Raw genomic sequence first — 17,633 nt, forward strand, 5'->3', positions numbered from 1 at the left:
GATTCCTATCAGTCTGCCTTCATATTCAGGTAGTGAGCCAAGATTTACCATGGCTGATGGGCATTCTAGTATCAGGAGTGCCATGCGTGGCATCTCTTTATAGAGGCTCTTTTTGTTCTTGTCTACTGGGTCCAGAAGAAGCAGTTTCTCTGAAGGCTCTCTCTTTTTTAAGTGAGTTGTTCTGGACCGTTCACCTCAGTGTTTTTTTTTTTTTTATGTGTGATGCCAAGAAGAAATATCTTCTGTAATATTTAGCTGTTGTGATTTACTGTACTCTAGTGCTTGAAAGCATAATGCACAACTCCTAAGAACCTCTCACTTTTATTATCAGTGCCCTAGTATATTTTTTTTTTAAGTGAGAGACAAGTTTCATGCTATTCAGTATTTACTTAAATGGAGGAACACTACAGAAGTTAGGAAGTGAAGCATTCAGAGAGAAATGAATATCGGGTTGATGACTGTTCATCTTTATTTTCCTTATTTGGGCTTACATTTCCTGACCTGGTGTCACATCTGCAGGAATATCTGTGACATGTATCCTTTATAATGGGGCATCTGTCTCCAAGAATGTTTGGGATAAAACTGGAACTGGTGTATGAGCAGTACATCTGGCACTTCTGAGTAATTTCTAACAATCTGACTAGTTGGCTTTGTGGAATTTTTCTTTTCTTGGTCTGCTGTGTAACCTTATTTTCTCCTCCTTATCTTACCAAACTTTTAAACTCAAAAATGATTGTTTTGTTTCCACAATGTGATAATTAGTTCTCAAAATGCTTTCTCCTTTTAAGTTTTGTAGACAGCATTGTTGCACTGAATGGATCACGAGCACTTTCCTTTTCTAGGTAGCTGGAGTTGCAGATCATTGTGTGTTGCAAACAATCTTAAAAAAAAAATCAGAATTGATTAAAGCAATGTATTTCTCAATGTATATGTCTATGTATATATCAGTATATTTTACCAATGCCTACTAAGAAAAGATTCTCTACTGAGAGGGTGGTCGGGCACTGTCACCATGCCTGCTGGAGTTCAAGAAGCATTTAGACAATGAACTCATAAACACAGCTTGATTTTTTTTTTTTTTTTTTTGGGCGGTCCTGCGAGGAGCCAGGAGTTGGACTCAATCTTTGTGAGTCCATCCCAACTTGGGATATTCTATGGTTCTGTTTGATGGTAATGTTTGTCAGTCCTTCCCTCTGTAAATAAGAGTATGAAATACACATAAATACAGAACTATCGCTATGCCCAAACGCATTGCATAACGGAGTATATATTACATTTTCTATTATACTGAAAATTCAGCATCAATGTATGTTAATTTGGGGTTTTTAGTGGTACTGGTGGGGTCCAGGAAAAAAAAGTATGTCACCATTCTGAAGAGTTCCTTCGAAGTTGCACCAAATCCATGGAGAAGGGAAAAAAAAAAAAAAAAAAAAAAAAGAGAGAAAAAAGGCAGCATTGCTTACTTTATAGTTGAGGTGCAGCAACTAGAAATGGCTTTTTGTAATGGTGACAGTAACAGTCATGAGTCCGGAGAGCACAGCACATGCACGGATGACACTTTAATGCAGTCAGACGCGCCAAGGTGTGTGCATGGGGGGGGAGGGCATGCACCGCACCCCGGTCCTGACCCCCACACCCCCGGGACCCCCTCGGCAGCACCCCGGGGGTCTGGGGCACCCCTCAGGCCGTCTCTCCGTGCTCCTGCGAGCCACCCACCACGGGGTTTGACACGGCGGCCTCCTGTGCCCTCTGCCGCCTCCGCAACCTCTCGGCGCCCGTCACCGTCATGGGGTGCAGCGGCAGGAACCCCGCCAGCCCTGCAAGAAAAGCGGAGCTGAGCCTCGCCGAGCCTCCCCCGGGGCTCCCAGCCCCGCTCCCCTCCCCGTTGCATACCCAGGAGCTTCTCGGCCGGCCGGGAGAGCTGCGCTCCGCAGCCCAGCCAGTGCCGCAGCCTCTCCAGGTTGAGCCCCGCCACCTTCTCGCCTCGGGCGTTGGGCAGGGGGTCGAGGCAGCCCAGCTGCTCCAGGTATTTGCCGTCCCGGGCTCTCCGGCTGTGCGCCGCCACGATGCGGTAGAAGGGGCGGTTGGTGCAGCCGCCGAGGGCCAAACGGATCACGACGTGGCCGCCCCGGTAGCCCTTCAGGAGCCGGCTGCCTGCGGAGAGAGCACGGGGGGGGGTGGTGTTACGGGACGGGAGGCACCCAGCGGGCAGCAGCCGGCGGGCACTCACCGAGCTGCACCATGGCGCCGGCCGGGCCCTGTCCGTGCTCGCGGTGCACGGGGCGGCTCCGCCCCAGGCCGCCCGCCGGGGGTTTCCGCTTCCTTCACGGCCAGGGCGGGAGGGGAAGGCGGGCGCTGAGGTGATTAAAACCAACGGTGTGTTTTCAGCGCTGTTTTCGTTAAAAAATCCACAACAGCGCTGCTTCAGCCTCTGCAAAGACATTAACTCTGTCCCAGCCAAAACCACGACACGTACAGTCCTCATTTTTGGTTCTAGTTTGGTTTTCTGCAAAAACGCTTTAATTGGTATCGCCTCCCCTGGTGTGCCTGTAATGTGGCTGTTACGCGCGCCCCCTGCTGGCCAAAGTGCGGCACGGCAGGCGGGCAGGAGCCGCAGAAGCGGCCCGCTCTCTGCTGCCGCCTGCTGGGAACAAGGCAGTACTGCAGGCAAGCGGAAGGGGCGCATGCGCAGTAGCGGCACGTCGCTCTGCTCCCGTCGTAGGAAAATAGGTACCGCAGCAGGACCGGGTTGGCGCATGCGCCGTAGCGGAGGCAAAGGTTTGTGCCCCGCAGCATGCCGGGAGCTGTAGTCTTTGGCCGGTCGTCCATGTTCGTTCCCAGAGCATGCCAAAAACGTACTTTAGCGAGCCAGCAGTGGGACGGTGCTCAAGGCAGGTAATGCCTCGCCGCCACACGGTTCTGACCATTTTTTTTTTTTTCTGGTTTCATGCAAAGTTGCTGGTTACAAGCCCTGCTGCTTGAATTAACAAGTAACCCCATGGGGTTAGGCTCAGAAGGTTGCATTTATCAAGAGGCCCCCACTCTGCAGAGTTACCTCTACCCAAATAAGATGCAAGTTAGTATCTAATGCTGAAAGCATTAACAAGCCAAATTAAGAAGTGTGACTTACGCATTAAAGGAAGAGCTTCTAGATTCCCATTTCTGACTCAGGTGAAATGCATTTGGCTTCAAATACTTAGAGCTGGTGAAAAATACAGCTACAGCTCCTCTTACTGGGATTTCCCATTTTCCCCAGCATCTTGTTACGAATTACCAGCATGCTAGCAAGCCACCTCGAATCAGAGGAGCAAACGTCTAGATCCTGAACTTTCCTACCTGTGCCATAACTAGAAATGTCATTGGAGTGAAAATCTAGAGAACTAAATACAGCTGATCCACTGCCTGATGCTGCTGAACCTGGGAGTCCTCATGTAGTTGGCAGTCAGTAAATTCACTAGAAGCACAATGGCTACTAGCACTGTTACCACTACCTTCTGGATCATTGTCCTGGAAACAAAAAACAGAACACATCCATAGAAATCACCCTTTATCTTGAGAAAGGAAGGTCATGCATTCACTGAATTTGTAACATATTTACTAAGTTCTCAGGTCAGCTCAATAGCTAGAATTTCTAGCTCTGAAAATGACTGGATATCTGGATCTCAGGATAACACTTAGTGGGTGAAAACAACATGGGTCTGGACTCTCTATTTTACTGGTGTCTGCTGTAAATCCTTCCCTACTGGTTTTCTGTCAAGACACTGTACTTTCATATTAACTCAAGATCTTCTGCTGACAATAATGTCAGTCCCTTTCACATTCAGTTAGATGGCGTGAAGCAGCCACGCACACAAAGCAACAGTGCACTACAAGGAAAATGAAAGGGTCTTCCTGTATTTACTACATTAAGCTTGCTGCTTCAGCAGCTACAGGTATACCAACTCCAGGAGCCTACCCTGCAGTTTCAGCTGATCCAGCCTTTTCAGCCCAATCTGGGTTCAGGAGCCAACATTTTTTTCCTCGCATGCAGAGCTTGGATTCCTGCCTCTGAGTTTACAGCGGAAGTTGGAGAGGCCTTTTCTATACCCATGCATGGAAACCAACCCACACGGGATCCCTGTTCTTTCATTAGCTGCATCCCTGGGAGACAGAGGGAGTTATTAGAAAAGTATCTTCCCTTTGTTTTGGTTCTCCACAGAGACTGTGAGACTGGGTGAAAAAAAGATGTGAATGGTATAGTCCTAACCAAGTTCCACATGCATAAATGCCCACCCCAACTTCCTGCCAACAATTTAATGGAGAAAGAAAAATGCTGCCAAAGTACTGAGCAAGAGCAATTTGTGGGAGTCTATACCAGATCTCACATTTGTGTCATTTTCTAAGTGGCTGGACTGTAGTGTTACAAATTCCTAGGGGCTCAAATATAAAAAGCTCCTCCTATGCTATTTATGCTCTGCAGTCTACAGACCACAACAGTGGCCAAAAAAAGGTAATCTGTTGACCATGAAACACAGATCATAGCTGGTTTTGGTGACTGAACACCATGAAAGTCCGAGTTTCTCTTCAACACTAGAGATCCACGTTACTTACACATTCAGCTTCTGCTTGTGCTTTAACATCAGTATTGATGGAAGGCTCCACAGGTTTCGGCAGCTCTTCTTGAAGCAAATCCAGCTGAAGTGGGGAGCTGCCTCGTGAGCTACTCAGCTGTAGGGCCCAGTGATGCCGGCCCTCTTGCTGTTCCTCAGTCGATGTGGCAGAAGAGGCTGGAAAGGGCTGATTCGTAGAGTTTGGGGCTACTGCTGATGGAGCAGGAGGGGGAGCTAGAGGTAGTGTTGTGCATGGATACGAAGAAGGGGGATAAACGTACTGAGGGCTAGGAAGAAAGGCATATTGAGGCAGCTGAGAATACATGGGGTAACTATGAAAAAACACAGCCATAAATGTGCCTAAGTTTGGGGGATAAAGTGCTGGGAGCGATGGTGCTTCACAGCATAGCTGTGACAATGACGTTGGCTCAGGTTTTAATGAGTGAAGGGCAAGCTCCTCTCCTACAAGAGAGGCTGGAAAACTAGATCGTGAATCTGAATAGACAGGAAATCCCACAGGAGGAAATACATTCATACTGGAGGAGCTCTGACAGGATACTTCTGAGGGAAAAAATGACTGTTTCCGAATTGTTCTCTTCTCACGTGGAAGACTACATGTATTTCTATTTTTACTACGAGAGTGGCTATCTAAGGACTGTCTCTGAGGTTTCTGGCACTTGAATTTTCCATGTTTGCCTTTTTTGCAGCTAGCTGTACTCCTCTCCAGTGAAGGGGAATCTCCTAAGGAGGAAGAAAAATAGACAATGAATTGATAGACCCAAGAAAAGAAAAGTACGGAGAAACATCCAGATAACTAAAGTGTGGCTTATTCAAAGAGACGATTTTCTTCTGGATAATTCTTCCATGTACTACGGCGGTGCACTTGTTGATATATCAACAATATTTGCCTTCGTATAATTAATTTTCTTATATTAATCCAATCAGATCCTCTACAGTTCTTCAGCAGAAGGCAATAAACTACTTGGGATTTGCAGTATTTATTGCAGTAGTTAGGTGCTTTGTGAAAAGTTTAAGAAAGCAACATTCAAGATGGAGCAGAACTGCTGTATGGGCAATGCCACTGTCAGGTCTTGGCAATTCGAACAAAGTATTCTGTTTGCAACCATAGTAAGGTTCTCACTAAATCACACAAAGGAGAACACGAGCCCATTGCTAAGCTGGTCTTTGAAGTAAGTCTAGTACATCTGTATTTCTTAAAGGTGCTGCCTACCTTGGCCACAGGAATGTCCATTGTTACTTCTGCTACCCTGTTGAAGGTAAGTCCTAAATGGAGAGAGCAAGATCCTCTGGTGGAACTGATCCACGTAGTTCTGCTCCTCCTTTTGAGTGTGGGCTGACAAAGTCTCTTTTGTTAGCCCAACAGGCTTTAACTCCTCAGGCACCATAATGAGACTCAGAGCATTCACAGGAGGCAGTTCCATTTGTTCATTTCCAACAGCAGCATCTTCCATTGTAGTCACTTCTTTGAAGAAGGAAGAAAATAAATCATTCTTTGCTCTGACCTTCTGCTCTCCCACGATACCCAGAGCATTACACAGAAAATAAACATGTCTGAGCTACCAAGCAAATAGAGACTGCAAAGGTGTGGGATGGAACATGGGACCCTTTACACTCAAATACAGTTATACTAACACGAACTGAGCAAATTACTTTAAATTACTTTGAAGTTACAGAGGCGTTTCTTTCTTCATACTTTCTTAGTGTTTAACTGCAATTGTTCTCATTTTTATGTTTCTTTCTGAATTAAGATTAAGTAATATTGGCCCATTATTCATTTTTGTTTTCATTTACAGTTGCTGAAAAAAAGCGTATTGCTGGGCTTCAGATGTATGCAATGAAGCTAAAGGGGAAAGGAAACAGTGCAAACTTTTTGAAAGTTTGTATCAAATTGTATTGTATTAAAAGGTTTTATAAAAACACTGTAAACATTTCCAGGCTCAAGTTTTCTTCACGGTGTCCCCAAAAGTACCTTCGTTGTATTTCAGAGATCATATATTCATGAGAACATACTTGACTTGAACAAAGATTTCCCACTGCATACTTTAGTCTGAAGGCATTGTTAAATTAAAAAAAATAATAATAATAAATTACAGAGTCAAGTCAATACTTTCCAAGAGCGAATAGTACCTGATTGAGGGTGTGGGACGTGCACTATAGTGCTGCTGTAACTACACTGGCTAGTGGCAGATACCACACTTGGAGACTTGGACAGGGTCAGGTCTGCCAGAGGAGCTCCCACAATGCCTGCAGTAGTCTGCTTTTTCAGCATCTCTTCCCAGCCAGCAGATATTGGAGTTTGGGAATTAACTGATGAAAAGACAGCAGTATCTACTGGTAAATGACAACATTTCTACACGGAATTTCTGTCCAAGCACTACAATTGCTCTGAAGTCATCAAATATGATTGGTTCAGAAGGAACCACTCGCTATGCACACTGTTAAACAAGACAGTCTTATATATAAATAAATATAACATTCATACACAAGTGCGAATTTAACACGCACTTTGTTAAACATATATTCAATACATAAATGTACCATATATGTTAAATGTTTAATACATAAATATGGAATAAAAATAAAGAGCAAGAGAAGGTTTATTTAGCAACAGCGAACAGTACTTCTTATGATGCATTCTAAGTTCAAAGACATTACTGTTGCTTACTCTTAATTGTATGATTTGGACAAATGAAGCAAATTATTTACTACCCGTAACCAAAATATTTGTGCCATTTGTGTGACAACAATTTAAAAAACAGAAAGAAACCTTGAAACATACAAGAGCAGCACATCAAAAATAGATCATTGCATTTCCATGATGATTGTCAGTATCCCTTGCATTACCTTCCAATGCCTTGAATTCCTGCTGAGTTTGCTGGGTTTTCTTGTCGTCATCTGAAGATGATGATGATGTATTTGTAGAAGATTTACATTTCCTTTTCAATACCGGAACACTGCAGCTCTCTAGATATCTGAAATACAAGTGTATTACAGGAAACTCTCCCCACTCCATTTTGTTTATCCAGTTTGTTGAGAGAAACAATTGAACAATCCAAACTACAGGTGCAGGTACTGTTAACTAGCATTTGAAATTCACTGCAGGAAGCTCTGAACATACACTTGCCTTCCAAAGAGTATTTTAAATAATTATTTTATTAATTTTCTGTTTCTCTTTGGGGACTTACCTTATCTGTTAGCTGGAAACAATTGAAATTTTTCCTCAAACATGCATTTTTTTTTTGGAATATTCCTGCTTAAGCACAATTATTGATATATTCACATTTTGTTTTCAAAAGATGAACATCAACCTCTAAAGGTCAAGGATGTACATCTCTCAGATTTAATAGAAACAATGACACTTGTTCACAAGCAAAACTGCGGTGCTCCTTTGCTTTCGTGGAAAAGCATTAAAGCTAAGCACAAAACTGAGGTAACCATGAGCATATGCGCTTTACTGCAGTGACCAAAAATTCATGTTCTTGATAAAGCAAGTGAAAAAATGTGCACACTGACTTGATTTTTTCACTCATGTTTTCCTTTACGCAACTGCAGAAAATAAATACTTTCAGTCAAGCATTATATTATCAAGGATGTTTCAATCATTAAAATGTCTAATAGTTGGTAATATAGTTCATATATATGTATATATAACAGTTGACTGAAGAATAAAATTAAAATTTTAATTACCATAAGAGTTTTTCAGACACGTTCCATTTTTCTTGAGAAATGTGATAAGGATACTATTAACATATTTAATGCAGAAACATTCCAAAATGGAATTTTAAGTCAAAACCCTGACAGTCTAGACCAATGCAAACTGCTCCCATTGTTAACTTCCATGAATTAATCTTAAACCTGGATCACTGTAATTGCTTCATAATTTACTACCTGATGATACTATCAACACAATTAATCTGCTGATAGGAAGGAACAAGTGGAGTCCTCTTTGAATCATCATAAAGTATATTGCCTGGTTCTTCTGTGCTGTCACTTCTCACTCTCTGGAGAAAACAGGAAGCACTGTGCCTCTTCCCTAGAAAAGAAGAAATTCTCAAAGACTACTCTCAAAGGTATCTAACCACTACTTCCAATGACACACATACAGGAACATACAGTCTATCACAGCACAGCTCTCATTACCAAGTAATTCTGCATTTTCACCTCAATTCTTACATTTTGAAGCAGGGGAGGATGAAGAAAGAAAAAAGGGAAGCCCCCCAAAACCTTAAACATCCACTAAGAATAATCTAGTGATCACAAAGAAAAGCACATAGAAAGAAAATAGTATTTAAGAAACTGATTGGAACTGAATAAAACTAAAAAATACAAAAGAGCTAAAAGATGCATGCATCACATCTTATTAGATTTATAAATCAATAATATTTCAAAGGCTGTCAATTGTAAACAAAACTTCAATTAATATTCTTCTCTGAATTTACACATCACAGGATCTGATCTGTTATTTAACAGTAATTTCTAAGTTTTTTGTAACTTAGATACACTGGTCAGAATAGTATATAAATGTAACTCATAAAAAATATCACAATCCAAAATGTTTTCGTACAGATTCCTATCATCTTTGCTGAAGCACCCGTTCATCTCCATGTATTTGTGCTAGGCGTTAACTGGAAATAACCTGCAATAGTGCAATATTAAGCACACTATGAGCAAACTGTTATTTCAAAGGGAAGTGGAGCAGAGTGTTTTCCAGCCTCTGGTCTGTGGATTGTTTGAGAGTCCACAATCAGTAACTAAGGGAAGCTTCCACATTAGACTTATATTTGCAACAAACAAGTGTACATTTTCACTAGAAAGCGTTAAAATAAAAAAGTCTATTAACTTGGAGAGACAAGTACATTCTTCCATATCCCAGGGAGCAGTCATTCTATCTGCTGAGTTAACAAAAGCAAACAAAACATACAACCACACACACACAGAAATGACTACTTCCCGGATCTAAGCCATGTTAAGATGCTAACTTAAGTGCTTCAGTGTAACACCAGACAGCCAACGTCATGGCTCCAGGCCTACAGGAGTTTATGTTAACTTAGAGATCATAATCACATTAACTCACCTCCTAGCATTTCTGAACTCATAGCCTGTTCATTTCCATTCTGTGGCTTGCTCCATGATGCAATATACAGCTGCTGCCCCAGATTCTTTATTCGGTTGACATCTGCACATACTTGTTGCAAAGTTATCTTGAGGTAAGTAAAAAATGTGAAGTCAGAATAAAATGAATAAAAAGAGGCAATAGGAGACCACTAAGATGGACTTGGGTTCCCGTATTCTCCTAACTGAAAGGGAGCAGACTGTCAGCCTGAGTCTGGTATCTATTGGAATTTTTAATTAAATTAACCACGATAATTACATCAAGCTGTGATAAAGATTAAACAGCCTCATCATTTGAATGTTTTTATACTGATGCAAGCCTTGAGAGAGCACTAAGTTGACGATTTACCCAAAAGTCTCAAAAGGAAATTACGTAATTTAAATGCTTGTTTTAGGACAGGATTGCTTCCACTCTCTTCTACAGAAGTTTACAATACACCTCTAATATCCTTTTTAGGGGAAGAAAAGGGAAAAAATCTAAACCAAACAGATCCCCTGTCCACCCTGTGTATCAACACTCTTTCTAGTTGCATGGTTCTTCTACCTCCTTTCTCCAGCGGTCCTCCAAAAACCAGCGGTCTGTAATTGACCAATTTAAGTACATGTAGCTTGAACGTAGCCGTATGTTTCTACTTCAGTAAAATTCATGATGTATAGTGCATATGTATACAATAAGCATTTTCTACCATGCAGGCACTGACACATTTAAATACTTACTGGTTCTTGTGTTTCGTCTGCACAGTTCCCATTGGAGTCACTCGAAGACGATATGCTGATATAGTGTTCATAAGAGCCACTGCTACCAAGGCTATCATAACCACTGGAAATGCTGCTATGAACTGGCTGTATTAGTGGAGAGGGGAAAAAAAGAATCATTCTCTTAGAGATTAAAGAGAAGGGAACAACATAATTTGCAACACATAACTCAAAGTAAACAACAACAAGAATAAATGAGAAGTCAGTGTTGTTTTGTGTTCCACCACTTTCTTGGGAAAAATTTCTCTACCATCCTCAAAGCTGTTTCAGGATGCAGATTTAGCTCTCAACACAAAGACTTGGCAAACAGGTCAAAATGTTTTTCTAATCAAGTGGGCCACCCAGAGCTAGATTTTTAAACCTGGCACACAAGCCTGTCTCCAATTACAACTTTCCTTTCAGATGCTTTAGGAGATCACCCCCAAAGAAATTTGCTAAACAAACTTCAATTTCTTTAGCCTCTCTCATTCAAAAGGCCAACCACTTTTTTGAAATTTTCATCATCTTTACCTGCAGAAGCAGCTTGTAAATCTGTCCTTGCAATTCTCTTATCTCTTTTTCAACACTGCTTGCTTCTTTATTTCTTGCAGCAAAGACATCTTCATTCAGAGGGCTTCTAGAAAGCCAACAAAATTTCACTATTAATTCTAATTTGATGAAGAAAAGGCAGCTGTAAGCAGAGTTAGAAAATATTTGTTTTTTAAAAAGTATCTGTATTTCATTTTGACTTTTTCCCTGAACCAACACAAAAGGATGTCATCTGTTCCACCAACAGCTAAGCCAGGGTAGTGAGGCTGTGATATGAAAGCAGTGCTTCACATAAAGCCCCAGGATTTGGAGAAAACAGAACACTGGCACAATAACATGAGTTAAGGTTGACAAGCATCTACCTCTCTGCCTCTATCACTCATAAAACAAATTCACTTTCTAGAAAGCCTTGAAAAAAAGATCACTGAGAAGTCAAAAGGCCATCCCCAAACATCAGCAACATCAGCTCTAGTTCAGTTCAGTTCTACAACTGACTTACGTTCGGACTTTGTGTCGGCCAATGATGAACACCACTTTTCTGCTCCATGGATTCACAAAACTGGACCAGCTGGTATCCAGTATGACATAATCCCCATTTTGAGTACAAAATCTAATGGGTAAGTGTTCGAAAGGGGACTGGCCAGCAAACTTCAAGACTGAGCAAAAACAATCAAGAAACAAGGTTTAGTTTACATTGTGACACAGCAATGAAAGCACAAACATGCAGGACTGGAGAAGTCTGGAAGTCTAGTTTTGAATTTGCTTTGACATCAAATTGGTTGCTTTAATTTCTTTATTTTTGTCCAGACTAGAAATCAGTCACACAATAAAAAATACTTGAATGAAAGAACGTCAAAAAGAACAAAAATACCTTTTAAGCAAACTGGACTTACTTTTACGGTGAACAGCGATCATCAAAGGACGATCTTCTGGATGCAAATACATCAGCATGGATGTTCCAATTAAATCTTGAGGTAAGTAACCCAACAAAGGCACTGCTCTGAAACCGAAACATGTTATCATTGATTACAATTTAGTCTTGAGTATTTACATCCCTAAACGGCTGCTTGTGAGTAAAGTCCCCGTGCATGATCCGCAACAGCTTGAACTAAAGCTACAGAACATTTTCCAAACCATCTGATAATCTTCCAGTGCAACGTAAACACGTAAATACCAATGACAAACATTTTTGTTCCTGGACATTTAAGTCACAAGCAGTTTTGTGCTTCCATATATGGAGGGAAAAAAAAACACAGGGGGGGCGATCATGAAGAAAGAGGTCACAGGCAAAATGCTAGCAAGAAATCTGACAGGGATGCTGTGAAGTGGGTTGTAAGAACACTCAGGTGTTTGCAGAACACAACTTTTGTCTGGCCAAATCCATTTAAGCCAGCTCAGTGAAACTGCATCTTTGCATTGTAATTCTTCACAGTTTTGCATGATGTGGGTTTTCCACTACTTGCATTACCACAGGTCCCTGGAAACTAACTGCAGTTCTGTTCTACTTTAGATTTTTAGTTAAAGGAGATGACATTCTTGGAGTTTTAGACGTTTTTCAATGAGAAAACTAACACAAATAATTACTGAAAATTAACACAAAACTAATTTGTTTCATTAACTACTGCCAACTTCACAGTTCAAATAATTTACCTGGGTTTCCAGCTGCATTCCGAGAGGACTTTTTGCTACCTCTCCATACGTACCTCACCATTCTTAAGATTCAAATCTCACCTATCATCTATCTCAAGAAAAACACATCCTGGAGTGTGAGTGGTGGTGAAGATTCTTTTCTCCATAGGAATTCGAGGAGCTAATTGAAAAAGAAGTATTTACTGAAACAGAAAATATGCATTAAGACAGAAAATCTAACTTTTGCTCATGACAGAGCGTTATAGGCTCCTGAACTTTTTAACTGTTCACGGCTTTCTGATCAGTAACTCAAAGAGATGTAACAAACTTTTAGGTGATACAGACTTCTCTAAAATATAAATGTAGTGAGAAGAGGTCAAACGTTTCAGGACTTATCAAAGGCGCATATGTTTTGGATACACATGCATACGTGCACACACTTACATGCTCAAAGTTAAAATGGCCACACTACCAAAGAACAAATTCTAAATCAAATGAAGCTGACTTTCATATACTGTATTTTCCTATTGGCTTGTTTTCCACAGGACTCTCCTGACTTGCCTTCATATCCAGAATGAATTTTCTCAGCCAAAGCTAAGCAGCAGGATTCTGCATCTATGTGGACAGAAGTACACACGTGGACCAAGTACGGGGTGATTCGGAATGGGTAACAATGCTTTTCTTGTTCTTGATCTTTACCACCCCTGAGAAAAAGTAAAAGGGATTTACACATTGATATCAAGGCTCAGATGCTTTACGCCAATGCTGAAAACCCTGCACAAGGACATTATGCAGAGCACACAGGACCATATCATCAGGAAGAATCTCCTGAGGTCCTAGGCACAATCCCATGCAATCACAGGCCAGCAATTCAGCAGTACAGTTGCTCCCCTCAAATCCAGTATGTACACTGCCTCCAGTACACGCACTGAAAGACCGTTCCTGAATGCCATCACCCTAATTGTTAAAGGCCACCTTCTAATTCTCATCCCACCTGAGAACCAATCATTTTTACTCAGGAAGCCCACATAGTTGAAAGGTTCTGTTACATAAAAGAAGGAAACGTTATATGAAAACATGAAAAAAAAAAAAGTATTGCAAAATGTTTACGCATCCTACAGTTCCCCAAAGTAAAACTGAAATCTGCCCTGCTGAACTCAAGAGACTTGAAGAGTGATTTTAGAGCTCAGATTTTTGAAACATGTGAATGTAACAGTGATCCACTGGGAGACAGAATAAGTATTACATCTTCTCCCAACCATCACTATGAAAAAGATATTCAAAACATCCTGTTGGGTATTAATATTAAACACAGTAAGTCATTTTTGTACGGAGTTCCACAAGCTCACAACGGTCAGTCATAACAAGAAAATTGCTGCCTGTGTCCAATATTGTTCCCTCGGCCCAGCCTTCATAAACATAAAACTATAACAGTGTACTTACCTGATCCTGCAGAAAAAGGATTTCACCTGGGCATATTCAAACAGAGAGTCTAAGAAGAACATACATTGAAGGTATCAGTTCATATCCTAAAAAAGGTCACACCTACCAGAATTATTTTGAACTCTGCATTCTCCTGGCTTTAGGAGCAAGACTAAAGTCTCACAACCTTCTCTATAATAGCTATTGATTTAGCTGTTCAACTGTCTGTTACTACTTTATATATTCTTCTCTCTTGTCCAGCCCACTCGCTTGGACAAACTGCTGACCTGGAGCTAAATTCAGAGGAAATACACATGATCTAAAAAGCTTTTTCTGGTTCATTACCATGGAAAGCAAAGACTAAAATTTGGGAACCATGTACTAAAAACCATATACAACCAAGAGGTACGGGGAGAGGGAAATTCAGCAATAATTCACAGCAAGAAAATAGCAACAGCTCCACAGGGGTGCCACTGCTCTGATGGACAGGAATATGACTGTCTTGCAAAGTTCAGGAATCCCTAGCATGTTAGCACGAAGGGACCCTCTGATGTCTCACATTCTTCTGTTGTGGCAACTCTGGACTTGCCTATATGTATTGGTAGCATAAGCATTTAAAGCAAACAACTATTTTATCCAAATTCTGTGAAGACAGAAAGACAGATAAAGCATCAACTCATACCCGTTTGATTTTCCACATTCCAAAGCGGGAGGTGGGACTGATCAGTATGTGTGTAGAACACACTCACATCCTGGGGGGCAAGCAGCTCCACAAACCGGGAAGAGTCCAACACTTTCTTCTTACAGTTTAGAATAGATGCTGCCTGCTTGGAAATATGCACTATGCGCCCAGAAAGTAGGGAAAACACAGCCACAAAGGTATCCTGGAAAACAAACGTTGTTAAACGAGATCATGGTTGTGTCTAGGAAAAAAGAAAAAAGAAAATATAGGTACTTTTTCACTTGCTTCTGTTGGGTATGCTAAGTCAGCTTTGATAAGCAATAGCACTGACCTACCATTACTAACACAAAGATCTGTTTGAATAAAACTTAAAGTGCTTTTCGTTTTTACACATTCTGTTTGAAAAACGTACATGGAGACAAAATGGAAAGTGAAATAGCAAATGATGAACTCTTGAGTGTTACTGAATTCCTTACACTGTTTTTTGGAGTGTGTTCTGATGCAACTGTCACCAATTCTTCTATGCTGTATGTCGTCATATCCGTCTGAAACACTCTTCGATCATTCAAGGCCTGGAAAAACTCTTTGTTTGCTAATTGAAAAAAAATAATAGGAAAAGCAAAACAAACACAAGGATGTCAGTAAGGGGACAATTTGAAAGTATTTCTTACAGTACTCGTATTTTTGTCATCTTTTTAGGTAAAGCCCAAGCTGAGATGAGGAAGGTCTGTTTAATGACAAAGGAAAAAGGCATAGTGATTATACTATTGGAGTGACCTATTTATGTTATAGAAAAGAAGCACAAAAAAGCAGAAGAGACAGAATGTGATGGCAAAAGAATAAATTTAGCTACTTAGTTTTGTTGGAAAACAGACTATCCAGTAAGGTTTTGAGGTGGGACAAGAACGCTGTTTTTTCAACACACATGGCAAGTTATTAGTACACACCTATTTGCAGCTGCACCCTGAATAAAAGAGAAGCAGTAAGTGGACACTTAAATACAAAAGATAACATCATGATTAAAAAATCAATGGTTCAAAAAGTTAATTCTTTGCAGGATAAGTAAAATACTTTCCTTTTTTTCAATGTTATCTGTTGCCAGATGTATCTATTCAAAACAAGCTGCTTTATGGCTTCTGCACTTCCATTTTTTTCCACACTTACCTTGGACCTGTTGGACACACTGCAAAGCATAATTGAGAGCACTGATTGTACTGGGCTTGCTGGAACTCCTTTTATCTTCAGGCAAACACTTTTTCATTTCCTGGATCATCGTCATGAGGTCTTCGTGAGACTGGCTCCAATCCAGCTGATCACTGTAAAACCAAGGTTAGACTGTGCTGGGGATTTCTGGTACAGAAGCTTTTTTTCCCCTCTCACAAAATTATTCACTAAATTACCACTATATGGGCTTAGCTTCAAATTCACAAAATGTCAGGAGAAGACCTAATGTCCATTCACTGTATTTGCTGTTGTATCTTGCTGACTTCTTTGCTACCTAACCATTTCTCCTCTAACCTTCCTCCTTTTCAATTCCAGCACATTACAAATGGCAAAGGCATTGCAACCAAACTTCTAGCTAAGATGTTTATCAATTAGAAATAAGCTGATATTTACTACAGATTTGTCTAAATCTTGCTGGTATTAAAATTGTTAATAAATGCTTACTCTTTATGTAAGTAAGTCTTTCTAGTTTTGAAGTCTGCATCTGATTAAAAACAATTCACAGGACCATGAGGTCCTCAAAATACACCTGATGCAAAAATTTCACTCTTCACATGATTTATGAGCCTTCATTACAACAGAGCAGTAGGACCCCGCAGCTGCAAGGTTATTAACAAGCAAAATCTCCCACTTCTTACTTTTACTTATTTCACTGGCTGAAACAGAAGCAGTCAATACCCTCAAAATGTAGAGGGATTCTAAACTTACAGGTGAGATACAGTTATTTTAACTAACTATTGTCCTTTTGGCATTTTATTAGAAACATATTGTCACTATGTAAATCACTAAAGAAGCTTAACTATTACGTAGTAATTTTACATGTAAATTCAACATTGCATGAATTATGACTCTCAAATTGTTTAAAAAAACAAAACAAAACAAACAAAAACACAACAGAAGCACCTCATTGAACTTCTGAGCATTCTCAAAAAGCATTATTTAATTCTGCTTTACTACTGCTAAATGCAATCTTCAGAAGCCACAAAAGGTTTGTGGATATATCCAGATCTGCCAATCTGTGTATCTAACAAACAGCTTAGGAGGAATCATGCAACAGCAATCTAACCCACACCTGAGTCTATTACAAACATCACAGTTTGCAATGCACGGGAGCTTCCTTGGAGGACTGAAATAATTCAGCCCTGGGAAGAGCTCTGAACCACAAATACATCAAACCCTCAGTCCTGACGTTAGCTCTCTGCTTAAGGACGTTAATTCAAGCAGCAGGACGGTCAGCACGCGCTGCCAGGAGTTACCTGTTGTTAACTTTGCTCTGCCTCCTCAAACTCCGAGCCGAACTGCCGCTTGACTCGCAGCAGCAGCAGCAATCCCTTCTCCGGGATTTGGGTCCGTCGCACCGCTTGCTACCGGAGCTGGCTCCCACGCGTGCACCGCAGCGGCACCCCGCAGCTTCCCGGTGCTCTCCCCGTGGCTTCCCCGAGCCAGCCGCGTTGCTCGCCGCCTCCTGCCCGCTCCCAGCGCCCGGCGAGCGGCTGCCCCGGGGCTCGCTCCCGTCCATCCCGGAGCAGCGAAGCGCTCCGGCGCCGGGACATCGAACGGCACAGCCCGGCTCGCCAGCAACCTCACACCCCTTCCCTACAGGGCAGAAGGTCCCGCGAACCCCTCACCCCGAAAACACCGAGCACGAAGCCCCTCTCCCCTCACCGCAC

General features: G+C 41.4%; 1 protein-coding gene across 5 annotated transcripts; it reads right to left on the minus strand.

Moving 5' to 3' along the window:
• Window positions 1-446: 446 nt before the first annotated feature.
• PER3 (period circadian regulator 3) lies at window positions 447-17,602 on the minus strand. Of its 5 annotated transcripts, XR_014685232.1 has the most exons (19): window positions 17,220-17,601; window positions 15,904-16,055; window positions 15,216-15,331; window positions 14,740-14,941; window positions 14,079-14,127; window positions 13,197-13,339; window positions 12,738-12,816; window positions 11,900-12,006; window positions 11,506-11,662; window positions 10,989-11,094; window positions 10,440-10,565; window positions 9,685-9,811; window positions 8,499-8,643; window positions 7,455-7,582; window positions 6,738-6,917; window positions 5,821-6,072; window positions 4,591-5,330; window positions 1,894-2,154; window positions 1,545-1,817 (listed from the first exon to the last, which is right to left on the minus strand). XR_014685232.1 is itself a non-coding variant. In XM_084495045.1 (18 exons), exons 1-18 carry the CDS (start codon window positions 17,480-17,482, stop codon window positions 3,373-3,375), a joined length of 3,204 nt encoding a protein of 1,067 aa, XP_084351171.1. In that variant the 5' UTR covers window positions 17,483-17,602; the 3' UTR covers window positions 3,250-3,372. The 5 variants fall into 5 exon arrangements, 4 of the variants coding, with proteins under 4 accessions (XP_084351173.1, XP_084351172.1, XP_084351171.1 ...); XM_084495045.1 differs by lacking the exons at window positions 1,545-1,817; window positions 1,894-2,154 and adding an exon at window positions 3,250-3,507 and having other exon boundaries at window positions 5,821-6,069; window positions 17,220-17,602; XM_084495044.1 differs by lacking the exons at window positions 1,545-1,817; window positions 1,894-2,154 and adding an exon at window positions 3,252-3,507 and having other exon boundaries at window positions 17,220-17,602.
• Between the last annotated feature and the right edge of the window lie 31 nt (window positions 17,603-17,633).

This window comes from Aythya ferina, assembly GCF_964211825.1.
Source record: "Aythya ferina genome assembly, chromosome: 21".
NCBI classification, from domain to species: domain Eukaryota; kingdom Metazoa; phylum Chordata; class Aves; order Anseriformes; family Anatidae; genus Aythya; species Aythya ferina.

Excerpts from the sequence above, each read along its gene's own strand:
- PER3 (XM_084495044.1), bottom strand. The coding sequence starts at position 17,482 with ATGGACGGGAGCGAGCCCCGGGGCAGCCGCTCGCCGGGCGCTGGGAGC. Across the intron at positions 14,128-14,739 it reads GAATGTGGAAAATCAAACGG|ACTCTCTGTTTGAATATGCC; the intron begins GTATGAGTTGAT and ends TGTTCTTCTTAG. Across the intron at positions 11,663-11,899 it reads GATCGCTGTTCACCGTAAAA|TCTTGAAGTTTGCTGGCCAG; the intron begins GTAAGTCCAGTT and ends GTTTTTGCTCAG.